The sequence below is a fragment of the Amphibalanus amphitrite genome, unplaced genomic scaffold, assembly GCF_019059575.1.
Source record: "Amphibalanus amphitrite isolate SeventyFive unplaced genomic scaffold, NRLGWU_Aamphi_draft 000036F_arrow, whole genome shotgun sequence".
Taxonomy (NCBI): domain Eukaryota; kingdom Metazoa; phylum Arthropoda; class Thecostraca; order Balanomorpha; family Balanidae; genus Amphibalanus; species Amphibalanus amphitrite.
In genome coordinates, this window is record NW_024881532.1 from 1,251,116 (window position 1) to 1,268,965 (window position 17,850).

Genomic DNA, 17,850 nt, shown 5'->3' on the forward strand with positions numbered 1-17,850 from the left:
AGCCGCCCTCCAGTGCACCGCCGCTGTGCAGGAGGTGCGCACGGTCCGGCGCACCCGCCCGACGCCGGCCGTCGCCCCCGGCAGAATCGGGTAGAGGGAGGACTCGAAAGGGCATCTGCAGTTGGGAGGCATCAAATACCAGAGTGGGGGACTGGATGTAGATTCGTTTACTGACCTCTCGGGAGCAGCACCACTCTCGTATATATCAGCTACTGAGTGTCGGGAAGCGAGTCGTTGTCGGGCGGGTTGGTGGCGGCCCGTGCGCGGCTCGTCGTTTCCACCTGCGGCCAGGCCACGCCGCGGCGCTCGCTCCGGAGTCATGGACCCCAACAGGTGTCTGACCTTTAAACTCGTCTCTGGAGGCCGACGCCGCCGGCAACAGCGTCGAGCCGGCGCCCAGATGGCCGGCCGGTGAGGGGTTCGTTTGAACCATGCGGAAGCGATGGGACCGTGACGCCACGACTCTGCGCTTCGGTACACAGGGAAGGGAAGGGCCGGTGCTAGGGAGACGGGAGTCAGCCGGCTGTTGGCTAACGGTCGGCGCCACGGTACACATACACAAACAACGCCACAGACAGGCAACGGTGTCGGATGGTGGATCACGGTACCGAATTTCTTCGTAAGACATGGCTCTTTCCAAACAATTCTAACCTCATCTCGTGGGCAGATAAAGATGCAAATAAGGACAAAGATCAAAGCTGACAGAAGTCTTCTCGGACTCGCCTTCTCTCCATGAACGCAAATATCTTGAACCTCGACTAGGATTTTCGAGTTTGTCAACGGAGACTGCATTGACGCACACGAACGTATCACCAGAAGACTTCAACAGGCAGCTTGCTTCTAACACACACGGTTAGACGGCGAAACACCCACAGAGTTGTCGAACTGTTCTCGGTGCTGGCGAAGTGCACGCAAGATAGTATGCTTCAAGATAAATCATGGATGGAAATTGGCAGCATGTTTGTGCACACTGCACAGCTCACATTCAGTAATAGATATTTCCGCCATAATTCTGCGTCTCCTTTATCAACTACCGTTCATGACGGGCTAGGTTACGTTCGTGTGAGTAGCTGTGGTCTCCACCGAAGGGCCTGACAACTCCGCAGCGAGAGAGTAATGACGTTTATGTTATTTACTTTTCTGTTGCGTACATCCACATTTCAACATGTCCGACCGATATGTCCATGTCATCGGCATGAATGCGTCCGTCCTAGCCCTTATCAACCGCTAAACTTTATGATCGTCAAACATCGTCATACAACTGCCCGCGTTTCACAATTCCACAGACGCTGCAAAACTCACAATATCTTCGCATTAGTAGCATGTTCGTTGATCTCTGATGCTTCGGGCCATTGTGACAGATGCAATTGCGTAGTCAAGACTAGTTGAACAATACGCATAGCTGTGCACAAGAGTAGCTAGAGATATATTTGTTCTCAAAGTCCATGACGTTTCGCAAGACGTATGACCTTAATAGTGACTTGAGCTTTCATGGAATCATTTGATAATACAATGAAACGTGGAGCAAGCTCGCTAAGCTGTGTACAATATGTGCCATCGACATGTAACGTTTGAGGAGATGGTTCTAACGTTTAACACGCGCAGTGGAAGGGGGGGGGGGGGCGGATTTCGCCCACCCCTCCTGTTTTTCGCCAATAACTCGCGCCGCAAACAAAATATTAATGTGAAATTTTGGCTACCTGCCCAGAATTGAATTGCAGATCTTCTCGTGCAAGAAATAAGAAAATCGGTTCACAACTTTTCTAGTAAGAGCGATGTAAAGTCAAACATCCTGCCGCCGCGGCGGCGCGGCGGCGCGGCGGCCGGCGCTAGCCGTTACGCGCCGCCTGAATTGTAGACTGTGCCGGGGCGGGACGGTTACGTCTTTACATCGCGCTCCCAGGGGTGGAGAAATATGCCGAGTTGGGGTTGCACGGGCGCAGCAAATCCGCCGCCGCCCTGGCGGTGACCTTGACCTCCGCCGTCTGGCGCGGCTCCAAAGCCAAGCCGGCGCAGCCGGCGTGGAATTGGGAAGGCTCGTGCTACCCCAACTCGGCACAATTCTCCACCCCTGCGCGCTCCTTACCGCTGATTATATTAGATTCGCGTCAAATTTGGTGAGAAGACTGAGAAATGTACAGGGAATCATATGGTCAAAGAATTTTGAAAATCGGCCCGTAACAACTTGAGTTATGAGTGTGTAAACACAAAATTGTGATTGCCGCGTTTCCCGCGTCGGCCGATCCCGCTTCAGCCGGCGACATCTTACCCTTAGCAGGCTTCTAACTGCCATATTTGTTGTTGGATTAACTAGAAATTCACCTTACATACTCACAAATGTTTGGTCTTTCGTATAGTGAAAGAAAAAAGATAATCGGCCGGTAACTTTTTGAGTTATCGGCGTGTAAACGCAAAAAAGTCGCTCATATGGCAGATTTGACCACATTTGACCTCATTTGACCTTGAAGATATTGACCTAGGGTCATGAAATTCACACACAACAGAGTTCCCCATGGCCCCCACCTACCCTCCAAATTTCGTCTTTCTAGCTCCAGTGGGAGCTGAGATCTTAGGGGGGGGGGGCGACATCCGCCCCCCCTTCCACTGGGCGTAGTACTGGCAACCCTTCCACTGCGCGTGTTAACATCTTTTTTCTTGATCCATTGGTAAGAGGCTCCTCGAATGGAGAACCAATCTTTCACTTCGCCCATCTGAGAAGCACATAACGCCCTAGAAGCACAGAAGGCTTTCACTCAAATAAAACGAACAATCGTGGGCTTATGAGAGCGCGACATATTCCGGCCGGTGAATATGGAAACATACGAGAAACGATGTTTAGAAACATACTCGATACTCGATTAGAAACGATACGAGAAACATACTCGTAAACGTCTCACCAAGCTACCGCCTTCTTTCACTCGGCCATTATTTCATCTTTTATTTAGCTACTCTATCAATACGTTGAACAAAACCACATACACTCTTTGAACCAGTTTTTTTGGCAATCTTATATTTCAAATTGATATTAAAATTCAAGATAAAAGAAATCGGACCATTTTCCACGTAACGAATGGCAAATATGGGTAACCGAGGGGTCGTGTCAAATAGTTTAAACACAATTGGCGTGAGAATTGTCCTTGACACTTTTTTCAAGAACTGCCAGAGATTATGTGTGTATAAAAATACGGACAATTGCACATTATGCATGTCGGCGCAATACGACCGACGAGATTCACGGTTATCGATGGACTTCTTTTCCCACGAGCGAAACTTGACAAACTTCGCAGGCTTTTCTTTCATCAAACATAAATTGGCTACCGTTATTTTTACGTTTAATTCAAAATGCTTAGATATCTACTCACCTTTAGGTACGGCTCTCGCGAGATTAAGCGGTAGGTTGTGCACTTTAACATTTCCGGTTATATCTCAGAAACTAATCGATCTACGATGAAGCCATTTTTACACGATCATGGCCGGCTTGTGAACCAAAAAGTCGATCGCATCTTCAACACTTAAAAGCTTAAGACAACGAAAATATAGCCTGAAGTACACTAAATTTTATAGGTGCAAACCCTACCGCTAAAACCCGAGAGACCTGTACCTAATTCAGTTTGAAACGACGACCCGATTGTTATTTGAAAATCATCGGCAAACTATCCATAAATTGTAGCTGATGCCTACTGTTGAACTCATGTATTGTTTTGAGCTGAAATGTCGCCATCAAATAGTGCTCTTTATATCCTGGCATAATTATCCCATATGTGTGGGAGGCAGACCTCCACAGGACGCAGCTCAGCCCGGAGACAGGTGGCGTCGCCTGGCGTGAGGCTAGTGAGCTGCGGCGGCGCCACCTGGGTCCAGGCAGGCGGTAAATACCGAGGACCGGCATCGGCCTGCAGGGTGCTGGCGAGACCAAGATTGGGCGAGACCATCACCTGGGCCGGCTGCCATTTACCAACGAATAACTATAGAAAGTATGATCGTCTTAGCGATTCAAGTGATTTATTTAACATGTATGTAGGTACAATGTAGGTCTATGTAGGAACGCTTCGCTCGCTTGGAGATAGGTAATGACGTTTTTCATGAAATATCTGAAAAATGACGTTCATGGTATTTCAACCGCACCAAGTACAGATAATTTAAACCTCCGTTCCCTCATTTCCATCCTTAGGACATTCAAGTCCTTCTCCTACACACCCCAGACCCCTACTCCGGGCTGGAGGACGGGCAACTCTATCCCATGCGGAAATGCCCGTCAGAGCACGTCCGTAGCCGGGTGCGGTGAGTGCTTGGGGGGGGGGGGGGGCTGGTTGGCCTGTCCTACGGACGGGCTTAGCCCCGGTGACTCACCAGGGTGCTCGCCCAGACCAATGTCTCCCCCCTAATTCCTATCATCCTTCTGGCCCTGAAATGGTTTCGTCAGGCCTAAAGGGCCTTACCCAACAAAACAAACAAATAAATCATTAAAAAATGAGTTCCGATTTCGCTTACCTAGTTCATATTTATGACTTAAAATCATAATATAGATAGGTTATGTCTACCTAATACATCTACCAGACCAGACGCAGATATGTAGACTAACAAATCTAACAAGAATATCTAATCGCTTAAATCATAACTCAGCCTATTGCTGAGAAGAGCCTATTGCGAATGAAATCCGGTAATCAGTGTCCGATCCTGTTCGCTCCCGGTTCCCGGTTTTTAATATACTCGCTCCAAGGTGGTAGTATGATTGTGTCCCTCGAGGGGCGGAGGGGAGCGGGCGATTTCACGCCCTCTAACCCCTCTAATTCGGCTCGTAGTTTTAGAGTAGTGACTAGTGACACGGCACGAAGTGACACGCCGTGAGCGTTCATGAAGAACATATCAGTCAATTTGTTAGATAAAGTCAAATACCAGGTCATCAGAGGTCACTAAAGGTCACACCATCAGAGACCATTAAAATCAGGTAATCATAGATCATCAAAGGTCAAATTTTCCCGCTAGGTATTGACGTCTGGGATAAGAGGGCTCATAGCTGATGAAATAATTATGAAGCTAGAGTATCGACGGAAAAGCGTTCGTCCTTGGACTTCACCTAGGATCAACGACTCAGCCTCCAGAGAACAAAAACTGTCCAAATTGACGTTTTTAAAAATGTTTTTTCTGCAATAACTTTTGGCACAAAAATTGTTTGATATTGATCTTTGTGGCATCGTGTTTCTACCATTGTGATGCGATGAATGAACTACGAGTTGACCTTAAGAGGTCAACTCGAATATTTGACCTGAGAAAAAGGTCGAATATTTAGCCGGACAAGATCTTGTTGCGCAACAGACCTCTTTTCACCGCGTTTCGATAAAAATACTGTCATAAATTATGGTGAACTTTCATGACCTAAGATGACTTAAGGGGTGTAAGGTTGTCTCGCAGGTGCAATTACTCGAATTATGCACAATTAAATACTAATGCGCTACACGACGTTTGAAAGTGTTGAGTGTAACTAGGTGGCTCCGTCCGTAAACGACGCAGTCTAACTTCTTCCATTGACTTAAAATGGAGAGGCTGCAATTATTGACCCGTTCTTAGATCTGAGATGGACGTTTTAGGTATACGGCCAGTGACCCTTAGCAACCGCTGAAAATTTCAAAGTGCCAGCATTCTTTATATTTGTAATTCTCTTAAATTTTCTAGTTTTTAATTTTTATTTCAGCATTTTTTTAAATATTTGAACAACAAAATAGTGGAAGACGTGAAAAAACCTTTGCCCCGGTGCAGGTTTATTACAAAGCTTGGCGTCAAGTTATACTAATGGAGATCACCTCTTCTCGACTCCCTCTTTCCTGCCATACATGGTTAGACTCTTATTTTCAAACAGCGTTCTTCATTTGGCGATATATTTGTAACAACCATACAATACAAATAATTCTTAAATACGGCACACCGATGCATTCATATTCATGTGTGCCGTCTTCATCACAACTCGTAGTTAAAAATGTTGAAGAATGGTGCACATTGCCAAAATAGGGCCCAAACGGAAAATATCATTATTTAATTGCTTCATGCTACCGTGTGGTTTTAAGTACCTTTTGAATGGCGCTAGGTTCACTTGTTAGTTGTGACAGATGCTTACATTGCCATTAAAAAACTGTTGTAGCTAAGCAGCTTCACTTAACCTAAGAAGTTCTAATACTAAACTCAGCTGCACCCATGCATCACTATCTCGCAAAAAAAAAAACTTATGATTAAGCTAAACCTCTTCGCTTTGTCGGGTTCGATTGAATTGCGCTCTTGGACGCTTGGTCACAAATAATTGTAGCCGGATTAACATGTATTTCCACTACATATACATGCAACTATCAAAATGCCTCCATTGTCGCCAGATGAACACCGAGCTGAAACTCGTATCCGCGAAATAGCCATAACAAAGCTTGCTATGGCCAAGCACACAACTAGCGAGGCTGATCCCCGTATTTTGGGTAATGCCGCATAACTATGTAGTAAAACAGGTGAGCCATGCTGCCGGCAGGTGCTATAAATAGTCTCTCGATGGCCTCAACATGGCAATGTGACGCGTCCTAACCGCTTAGGCTCGAATAAATCCGAGAAGTGCCGCAGCACACACTCATACACCGAACTGCCCGTCCCCGAGCACAGCAATCAAACGCCAAGTCCCAGTGAGGACTACCGGCAATGCTCGTTAGTGGTCCGGATCACCAATCATAAAACTACCTCACACAAGGCCATGGAAAGTCGCATGTCAAAAATAAAACGCCTGAAGAAAATGACGACGCCGTCAATGCCAATCAAGCCAACAGTTGATTTTTGTGATTGTTGGCTAGTCCTTCAAACATTTTAGCATTACCGTGTCTCAGTGGCACGATGACACGCTTGCAATCCCCTGGCTCAGAGTTCCTGCGCTAGTTACACCCGAACGTCTCTCCCTCCTCGCACACCGAGCCTCCTCACAGGGAGAGCCTGAGCGCCGTGAAACTCAGCCAGGAGGACAGCAGTACAGTCAGCATTGAAACCACCAGCGACTGGGCGCCGGAGCGAACCGGCAGCAGCACCTCTCCTCGCGCTGTGTCCGACTCCTGATCGCTCTCACTGTCCAGAGTCAGCTTTTCGGCGTGTCGCTCGTCGTCGATACCGTTGAAGCCGTCGAAGGGCCGCGCAGGCTCCGGTCGACGCGTGGGCCGACGCGACGGCTTCCGGGTGGTGGTCGGAGGAGCCTCCGTCAGACTGACCGAGTTGTCCTGTTTGGACCCGAACCGAGTGTCGGGACGCACACTCTCGAGGATGTCGTCGAGCGTCCACTGGCCTCTGCTTGTGGTGGGCTCTGTGACTGGTGCGCGAGTGGTCGGCTGGCGGTAAGTCGTCGGGATAGGACTCTGAGGATTGGTGGTCTTCTGTGCCATTTTCTGATCATGACGTTCTCCGTCGTCAGCTGAGAAACTGGGACGGTGGGGCGGGGTTGGAACCTGGGTCAGGTCAAGGCCAGGCTGTTGGGTGCCGCCGAGTGGCGCTGAATCGTCAGATACCGTGACTTCCGAGAGAGGACCGGGAGTGGTCGGCTGGGGCAGGTAGCTACCCGCGTGCAGGCCTTCATCATCTTTACCATCTGCGCTCATGGTAGATGTGGCACCAACACGGTTCACCGAGGACTTGAAGCTCGCAATGACCGCCGGCGTTGGCACGGTGGTGCCGAGGCTCTGGACGTGCAGAGCAAACAGTTTCTGCAGGTCTGCAGCGCTGGTGGTCGAGCTCGGGTCGGCCGTGGTCGTGGCCTTGGTGTACTGGGCGAACAGAGCCTGCAGCTGGGCTTCCCGGCTCCTGGGGTCCAGAGTGGTCGGTTGAGGGAACGGAGGATCGGTGGTGGTGGACGTCGAGGGTGGCTGGGTCGCCTTCGTGTACTGCGCAAACAGGGCCTTAATCCTGGCCTCCCGGCTTGCCGCGTCGTCGAGAGAATCGTGGGCAGCATCGTCATCGACAGTCATAGGTGCCTTAGTGGTAGCTGGCGGAGCAGCGTCGGCAGAGTTCAGCCTTTCCTCCAGCCGGCGGTTGAACAAGGATCGGAAGTCTTCGTCGGTCAGATTATCTTCGGAGGTTTGCTCCTTGCTCGCTGCCAGGTTGCGATCGAACTGAGCTCGGAGCCAGTCCTCGCGGGCCTGCGCGACGCTGAGACGATCCTCCTTGTAGCGGTCCATCAGTGACCGCGGTCGAGCTGTGGTGGGTACGGTGGTCACGCCTGACTCCGTGCTCGGCAGGTAGGCCGGGCCCTGCGCGGTGCTGATGCCGTACTCCTGGCCAGACCCGGTGGTCGGCAGGTAGCCCGGAGACTGCGAGGTGCTGGTCGGGTAGTCGTCTGCTGTGGTGGGGAGATAGCCCTGCACACTGCTTGTCCGGTAGGCATCTTCCGAGGGCGTAGTTGGCAGGTAGCCTTGGTCAGAAGCCGTTGTTGGCTCGCTGGGCTGGCTCGGCGAAGTGCTGGGCTCAACCTGATCCTCACTTTCGTCATCGTTCGTCCTCCAGCGGCGCCCTCCCGGCCGTCCGGGCCGCCGCAGTCGGGACGCGCCGCGACGTCTAGCCGGCTCCTCAGTTGGCGCAGCCGCTACCGTCGCGAAGGGTGTCTCGCCGTCGTCAGATACACCCGACGGCGTGGTGACATCCAACTGTGGGATCTCCGGGGCCGGCGTTGTGTAGCGACTAGGCCTGACTATCCCAGGACCACGCTGGGGTCGCCCACGGCGCCAGGGGCGTGGCCGTCTCCCCCGACTTGCTTCTGAAGGGCCTTGCTCCTCGTTGTCATCTAGAGGACCGTTTTCAACTTCGACATTCTCATTGTTCCTGCCTGGAAATCCGCGTCGGTTCGATGGTCTGCGACGATTAGCGATTCGTGCGGCCTTACGTTGTTCTAGAAGAGAAATTCTGTCCGTGGGAGGACGAGCCAGTACAGAGTCTGAGTCGCTTCCTTCTCCGATCGCGACCGGCGTCTCCTCACCCTCAGACTGCTGGCCACTTAACACGTCGTCTTCTCTTATCTGAGAACGCTCCTTCTCCAGGCGCGATCTCGGTCTGTACCGTCTTGTAGGAGGCGCCTCTACTGGATGGACATCTTTGAGAGTATCATCGGTACCTGGTGTCTCCGTGGTCGTCGCATCCTTTCTCCTTGGTTGCAGCCTGTGTCGCCTGCGCCCGACAGCCAGAACTCGAGGTCGAGGGCCTTGGTAGCGATCCGGGATGAAGGACAGACTGTCGCCGCCTGCAATGTCTCCATCATCCATGACTTTGTCATCCAGAGACGCTTCCGATGTAGTCGGTGCTATCGTGTCGCCCTCACTGGTCGCGGATGGCTCAGTGGTGTCATCTTTCGACACTCGCGGGACCTTCTTCAGTCTCCTCCGAATGACAATACGGGTACCGTTCAGAGGATCAATGAACTCTCCCACAGGTGTCCTGATGAGATCCTGACGTGACGGCGCATCGTCCTGGTACACGCTGGCCGCCGTCAGAAGGATAGCCTTCGAGGGCCGTCTGCGGAATCCTGCTCCAGACTCCGTCTCGTCATTGGTTGCCGGCGATTCCGGGGCGGCAAACACCTTGTCGTCGGCGTTGTCTGGAGTTTGACTGGCGCTCAGAAGAGGGTCTGGCTCAGGCGTCGGCCGCTGCCTTCTCCGAAGAGTAGGACGCCGACCGCCGCTGCGAATGCGCTTACGTCTGGTGGTCGACTGGGTGCCCCCGAGCCGACCTCGGTCGCCGTCTCGGTAGCGCCGACGCTCGTCGTCCGGATGGGTCGGCGACTCGGTAGTAGGAGAAGAGGCTTCATTGGTTTCCGAGGGCACTTCGGAATTCGACGAGGGATTTGGGCTTGCTTCATTGTCATCCTGGCGGAGAGGAGAAGGCGTAGGGGGTGGGATATCTGGGATTTGTTGAAGACCATCAAACTGATCTTCGGGAAATCTGTCATTGGGCTGGAACTGGTCGGATGTGCGGAAGTTGTCATTATTGCCCAGCTGAGCGTTGTTTCCGCTTGCGAAGCTTGGGCGAGGGGTGCCGGCGAAGTCGTTACTAAAGAAGCCGTTGTTCTGGGGCAATTGATTCACATTTCCAAAGAAGTCATTTCCGGGGAAGCCGTTGAACACAGGCGTTGGGCCGATCGGGATATTCCCACCGAATGCGGGGGCCTGCTGTCCGAATCCGAAGGGCGCGCCACCACCAGACGGGAACACGCCAGGGAAAGGAGGTCCGGAGGGGAACGGGCCAGGCTGGAACCGTGGGTCAGGCCCCGGCAGGGCGCCGCGGAACTCTGAGACGGGCTGCGCGGCCGCCGCCACCTGCGTCACGTGGATGGGGGCCGAGGGTGCGCTCTGGTCGGCGCCGGGAGCGCTGGCCGGCTCCTCCAGCGTCGCCGTGGCGGCCAGCGTGGGCCGCACGCTGGGACGGTAGGTGGTGACCGGAGGGTCCTCCTGCTGTCCAGAGGAGAACAAATCCGGCTCCGGCTGCTGCTCGGACGGGAACAGAGCCGGCTGCTGCTGCTCCGGCTGCCGCGGGCGGATCACCTGGCGCCGTCGGAAGCCGCCGCTCGGCAGCTGAGCTCTCCAGCGCGGCACAGACTCGTCCGGTCGCAGTCGACGGGACAGCCGAGCGCCAAAGTCGCCGTGGAACGGCACCACTTGTTGTATCTTCTCCGAGCCCAGCAGCAGGTGGCCGTCCAGCGGGTCAAACTGTGGCGGCGCCGGCTCGCCGCGGCGCAAGTACACCGGCCGCAGATCACCGGACGCCTGGAACAGGCCGGGACGGACGGCCGGGAGCTGCTCCTGACTGAGGGCAGCCTCCCTGGGCCCACTCGGACGCACCGTCAGGACCGACCGCTCGGCGGAGGGGGCAGCAGAAGGCGAGGCTGAGCGAGCCGAGTCCTGTGCGCTCGGCCCCGACTCCTGGAGCGCCGAGGCCGGCAGGGGGCCGCTGCCGATGGCGTAACCCCAGCTCTGTGAGCCGTCGTCGTGTCGGTGGTGGCGCACGCCGAACGACATGCCCGAAGAGAGGTCCTGCGCCTTGGGTTTGTTCATCGGTTCCACCTCGAACCCGTATGAAAACATGCCTGTAACAGAAGGACATGGCGGTTAAGTCGTTGGCGTGAGAAGAGAATGGATACAGAGTCAGCTGTTCTGGAATATTACTCATCTTGGGGAACTTGTTCAAGTTATGACAAATTTCACCCATTCACTCTTTGAATTTGTCGAAATTATACACTTATGTAAATACATGAGTTGAACTGGCAACCATTCAAATTGAGTCGCGAAAAAATAAATACGTATGGCAATGAGTAAATTCAGTCTTTTTACGGAAAAGACCTAATCTTATCCCTCATCGAGCAGGAAATGGTCCAAGAGCCAAACCGACCGACCGACGGACGGATCGGGACGAACCGACGTGCATCGGACGTCTGACAGTGCGGCGTAGTGAGTAACACCGGCATCCGACGCGGCGGTGCACACTGCACAGTGCACAGTGCACAGTCAGTCTCGCGGTATGTCAGGCGGCTGCGGTCAGTGTGTGTCCACCAACACCGCCTGATCGCATTGGCACGACTGAGCCGATAATTCACCACTTCCGGATCATGTGTAAGACATTTGCTGATCCTTCTCAAGGCCAGATGTGTGAGATACGGCATAGAACTGAGTTAAATGAGTCGAACTGATTGGGTCGCTGGAGTAATTTTGAATAGTTTCGAAATCTGTGGTCCTTACCCAGGCCAATTTGTAGAAAATGTATGGCTCGGCAAAATACCGTCGAATGGCTGATTGCCTGGTTGGTAACCGCATGAATATAGAATACACAGACATGAAATTTAATCGTGGAACAATTGTATTACTCGTATACGGAACGCAGCTGATTTAACGTGCTCATTTTAGATATTTTGGCCAGAAGGACGGTTTAGGAAATGTGCCAATATTCAGACATCGCCACAAAATTACTTATCAAGTGCCATCGCATGACCATTCAAATGCGCAAGATCACAACATCAACGCATCGAGGGTGAGGTCCGCTCCAATTTTGGTCGTTTTACTACGGTGAGCACGCACTGTGTGTACGTCATTACCGAATTAGGCGGTACGGCGCGGCCGTTCGAGAGATTAGTGAACAGATTATTCCGTCTGGGTGCACGGCCTGTCTCTACACATCTGACAGTTTCATGGAACGCTGGGCGCAGGGACACGCCCAGCGCCAGTTCGGACGGCATTTCCAGAGCCACTTTCCTGTCCCTGTCGAACGCCCGACTCGGACTCACACGACCAACACGAGATCGTGCAGCACCGCGGAGGTGAAGGTTATCAGCAGAGTTTATCTGAGTTCTGTACGCAGGATATGTGATGCGGGCGGACGTGACGAATAACATCCGTGGAATATCATGAGACGTTACATTATACAAGTAGCTCAGAATGAGGCAGACCAGGAAGGACATTGGTATTAACGTTGATGTCAAATGTAAGCGTTTAAAAAGCTCTGGGTAAAGCTCTTAAAAAGTTAATTGGGAAATTGGGTGCTGATAAGATAAGCCACACCTGCTTGCACAATTGTGCACCAATTTTATTGCGCATTACGCCAGTGTTTTGATATTTACGGTAATTCTTGGTCGGTGATAATTCCGCAGGGCTGTAAAACAGCGCCTCGCACATCATGTACTAGACATCGCAGCTAAACTAAGCCAGCACTCAAACCAGACAAAACAGATTCCTTTGAAAGTATTTACTCCCTCTTTTCTGCAGATACGTAGGTACTATGCAGGCGTGACGTAACGATTCGTGAGAAAATCCTATTTGCAGAAATGTTGCATGTCGACTAGTCTGCTCTCGGTGGCGTGCTAGAGGCTGCACTGTAGCGCCACTTCTCCCTCTCAGAAGGATGTTCCTCTGGGCTTCCAGTCCGGAAGCTGTGCTCTGTACCTAAATCCGGAACACCCAATAGGTTTGAGAAGCGAAAAGATTCACAGCTTTCTAAATGCCTGGCCGGGTTTTGGCGAGTAATGGCAGAAATATTTTGCCATTATTTAGGGCAGTAGCATTCTGAACACAGTGCCCACATAGTCCTTGTTTCTTTGTGAGAAAGGAGCATGATTCATTGGTCCTTACGACGTCTCCACTCCACGACTCCACGAGAACATCAACGTCCCTTTTGATCCTTTGGACTACCTAGCCTATAATCCTCGGAGAGAGAGAGAGAGAGAGAGAGAGAGAGAGAGAGAGAGAGAGAGAGAGAGAGAGAGAGAGAGAGAGAGAGAGAGAGAGAGAGAGAGAGAGAGAGAGAGAGAGAGAGAGAGAGAGAGCACGCGCACCGGTCGAGAGGAAAATTGGTCAGCAGCAGTGAACAGCAAGCTTGGTTCCCAAATCCCAAACTAACAGATCTGACGGCAATGTCAAGACAGTGCACACCGGAACAGAAAGGAAAAGCCGATAGTACAAGGGATAGAACGGCGCAATGACAAACTACAGGACGTGCATATTACTGAGAGGACAGCATTATTGATCAGATTAGACAGGACAAGGCTGATCAGACGAATCAGGACAGGACCGACCAGTTCCACTCGGAACAGTGCAAACCGTTTGGACAGACTGACACAGGAGGAAACTCCGCTGCAGCCTGCACGGTTCTGTCGCCGAGAACGGGTCTCGGTCCCGGCGGCATTCCGGCCAGATGTCCGCGACTCCCACCGCCCCAGTCACGTCTCCGGCGACCCCGACGGAAAATCGGTACTTTCCTGTCTGAGACTGATTATAAATTATTAACGGACTTATCTGGTTCACACTCGCATACGATCTTTCAGATTTGGATATGATGGCTTGCTGAACTACGCAGTTTGTCACGCAGTTGAAACTTGGCATTTACGGTCGTTCCCTTTTGTGTACCTACTATTGTTTGTAATTTCTGGAGTTTATTTTAGCGTTTAAAGGAGTTTCTGGAGTTAATTTTGCGTGTTAGTTGGGTACATCCGCTCGGCTCAGCGCTGCTTGATTCAATACTTTTAAACACGGTCGTAGAGCAGAGTTGGTGTTATTGTGATGTGTTGAGTTGAAGTTTCCCGTTCACCAGTACGCAGTGAACAACTACTTAATACTTCTTTTGACTGCTCAAGAATGAAATTAATCAAACGCCAGGACGGTCTGTGGCTTTGTTGAAGACAGCTACATTATGAATATTGTTTTCATCGGTTGACTTTGAAGACTTTCCGATACGTTTCCAAATAGATTGGCTCGGGATGACAGAATTTACACATTGGAGCAGCACGCTCATAAAATGCTAAATATTTCACCGAGTGCTTGGTACATACGCCACACCGCGGCGGTTGCAATAATAACAAATCTGTTTACGGCAGCCTTATGTTCCGCACCGTCCCTGTGGTTCAATACTGTGTCGTACCGTCTCCGGGAACAACAATGGTGCGACGCTGCTGTGAGGTCGCCGTGTTGTGCTGCAGACCGGCTTCCGGTCACGGAATGTCACGACAATTGACCTGTCTCGGCCTATCACGAAACGTCGCTGGGTGTTTCGGCGGCGGAGAGAATGGTTACCGGTGAAGGTGTTTTTTTATTGAGAATTTATACTGACATGGGATATCTAATGTTTGCAAATAGTGGGAGATCATGTGTGTTTTCAAACATCAACAAATCACAGCTTAACCCGCGCACCGACGGGGGTCTGCGCCAACTTCGCACCGACGGGGGGGGGGGGCGGATGACCGCCCCCCTCCCTGAGATCTCGAGAACGAAGCAAGATAGCGACAAGCGGTAAACGGCATCGGATACGCTCGGCCAAGATCTACAATTTTTACTAAGGTCATTTTCAGGTCAGGTCAAAGATGACGTCACAGGGGTCGAAAAAGTCAAAATGGCGGCGCTAGATATGGAGAGTTTTTCTCGAATAACTTTCGAATTAGTCAAGATAGGAACAAACTAAGGGCACCATCGTGATCCTCTCGTCAATCCGCATCGAATGATATATGTTGACCTCGAAAGGTCAAGGTCAAAGGTTGACCTCAGGTCACGTGACCTCGAGGTCATCATGTATATCATTCGATGCGTCTTGACGAGCTGAACACAATAAGACCATCCACGCGTCTGTATCTTGTTCCTGTACGGAGTTATTGGCCAAAAACCTTTGGTGACCTTTGATGACGTCACATGACCTCACAGCTGCCCAACAGCAAAACAGACCTCAAGGTAGTGAAGGTTGATCGTATATGAAGTCATGTATGGTATATGGGGCCATTCCGACCCGTTTTAGTGGTAAAAACAGGGAGTTGATTTTTCCCCCATTGACTTATAATGGGGAGGTCGCGAAATTGACCTGACCTTAGGTCACCGATATCAAAATTCCGAGATATACAAATTGTAGCTACTAATGACCTAATAATATCCTGCGACTTTCAAAGGCCTCCGACATCTACTGTAGCTCTGGCACGGTGACAAAGTTGCAAAAAAGTGACTTGAGGTTGGGTCATTCAAAGTGACCTGGTGACCTGACCTTAAAAGGTAGGAGGTTCAAACTTGCACACCATGTGTAAAATTGATGAGGTTATAGTCATACCAAATTTCGCGCCGCGGTTTTCCCGCTATTCGCGAAAAACCTCAGGGGGGGGGGGGCGGATATCCGCCCCCCCCGTCGGTGCGAGGGTTAAGGCGTTCCTGGTCTTGTGGAATTTGTATTGTATTGTATTGTATTGTATTGTATTGACACCAAAAGCCTTCCACATATGGCGTGGCGATTACGGCTTTCTCATAAGATTATCAAGAACAGGGCAAGTTTGTATTGCCTGAAAAGGTTGTCATGAAATTTCCACCCTTCACATTTGACAATTCGGTTTTCTATGCATTATTTTGGCATAAGGTTGGACGAATCATACTCGGTATGGAACACACCCGATGTTGGTTCGAAATCCGTAAATTTATGTAGACAGTCTCCGCGCAGGCCCACTTCGACGCACCGTCAGGACCGAGGGCTCGGCGGAGTGGGAGACGAGCCGGACAAGACGAGTCCTCAGCGAAATATGCCAATTGAGGATTGCTGAATAGCGGAAAAAGACACAAATCGTAGGAACCAAAGCGTTCACACAGGAAAAAGTCCGGCTCGAGCAGTGCACAAACCCACCTTTCTCCATATCCTTGTCGTAGTAGAAGTTCTCCAATCGCCCGTCGTGAACTGACGTAACTAGTGGTGCCAAAAGGCAGACCACTAAGCATGTGAGGCAGTGCATTCGCGTCATCTGAAACAGGGAAATAAAACATTCACATTACCTAGTTAATAAACCATTTAAGATGTTACAATAATTGGCCGATAACGTTGACCCGAGTAAGAGCGTTTCTTACTTCCTACCTCAATGAGTTGTTACATTGCTAAATAGCGTCACGACGGCATTCAGATAAGAAAATCTAGCCTGATCTAAAAGGAAGGGAGGTTCTTCCTAATATACCATAAACTAAAATGTGAGACAAGTTGCCAAACGCTTCATATCAAGCGCGTTTTGATGCATTATTGAGATTGTTCGATAATCGTGCCTTTTTTTTTTGCTGCGAGAAGCAAGCCCGGCGTTATATCGAGAAGACAAAGATTCGCACTCGTGCCCATACTTTTCTAAGCCGGCAAGAGCTCGGTCTCTCCCCGTCGCGTAGTGTCATGCCCTAGAAAGGTCTTTCAAAGCCCACCTTGCGTTACCCACCAGATTGATTGACTGAAAGAACGGGTAAAAATATCGATTGAAAGCGACAGTTTCCGCCTCTACCGATGGAACGTAGTAGAATAATGTTTTTGCTGTTTGGACTTCTGGTCAATACCAACTTTATTTCGCTCAAGCTTGAATTGAACAAGAGATAATGACCTACCCCAACATGGGTGACATAAACATTCAGCAGAATTCCGTATGATAACAGATCACTGATGCTTAAACGGATAGATTGACGATGCCGGAGCCCAAGCCGTGTGCACGGGCACAAAACTTTATAGCCCGATTGGCCTATTCCGGGAAATTTGGTGAATTACGATGCTAAAGTTTAACATACTTATCAGAGCCGGACACGGTCCGTCGCATCCATTGACTTCAACCTGCTAGTGGCTGCAGCTGCTCCCACCAAACGCGGGCCAAAGGTTACGCATAATAATTGATCTTTCCTCTCCTACTTGCATCGAAAAATGATTTCCCCATGCATAACCTCACCCTTATTATACACAATAACACATGCCAACATTTAAACACGGATAAACCAAGGATTAGCAAATGCACGGATAAGTTAATGAATAACCTAAGCGCAAAGTCGCGACTCTGACGACTCACCTTTGTGTTGTTGGACGCAGAGCTGACGTCACTCCATGAAGTCGTGTCACGGTTAAACCGAAACGTCCTCGTCCCCCGCAGAGGACGCTCCCGACGAACCGTTTCTGGTCCGCGCACGGTCCGAGTGCTCGGTGTCTGTTGCAGACCGGTGATGGTCTTTGGTTGTCCCCGGAGGACCGTCCGTGGTCCTCAGATCACCAGGGGATCGTACCTGTCCAAAGCACGACACCAGCAGTGGTGCGTCTCGGGCACCAGCCGCAGTCACCAGTGGCGTAAGGCGATCCCTCAGCCTGGACTATCCCGCCAGCGGCAGCCGCAGTCGGCTCCTCACCCTCCCGGCAGTCCTTCCCGGGGTGCTGCGGCCCTCAGGGGAGCGGTTCACCTCTCTGCACGGTTCGGGTCGCTGCTGACAGGGGTGACACGACCTCGGAGGCGGCGCGGGAGATACTGGCCGGGCGGGGCCGGCCGCCGGCCTCTCCAGCTTCACTTTCCTGCCAGCCACCCGGGGGGGGGGGGGGACAGGCGCCCCCCCCCCCCCACCGGCA

The 17,850-nt window shown here is 51.3% G+C and overlaps 1 protein-coding gene across 1 annotated transcript; it reads right to left on the reverse strand.

The window, feature by feature from the left end:
* Window positions 1–5,868: 5,868 nt before the first annotated feature.
* Window positions 5,869–17,642, reverse strand: LOC122372042. Its single transcript, XM_043348898.1, has 3 exons — window positions 17,306–17,642; window positions 16,126–16,240; window positions 5,869–11,080 (listed from the first exon to the last, which is right to left on the reverse strand). Exons 2-3 carry the CDS (start codon window positions 16,238–16,240, stop codon window positions 6,945–6,947), a joined length of 4,251 nt encoding a protein of 1,416 aa, XP_043204833.1. The 5' UTR covers window positions 17,306–17,642; the 3' UTR covers window positions 5,869–6,944.
* Window positions 17,643–17,850: the final 208 nt, after the last annotated feature.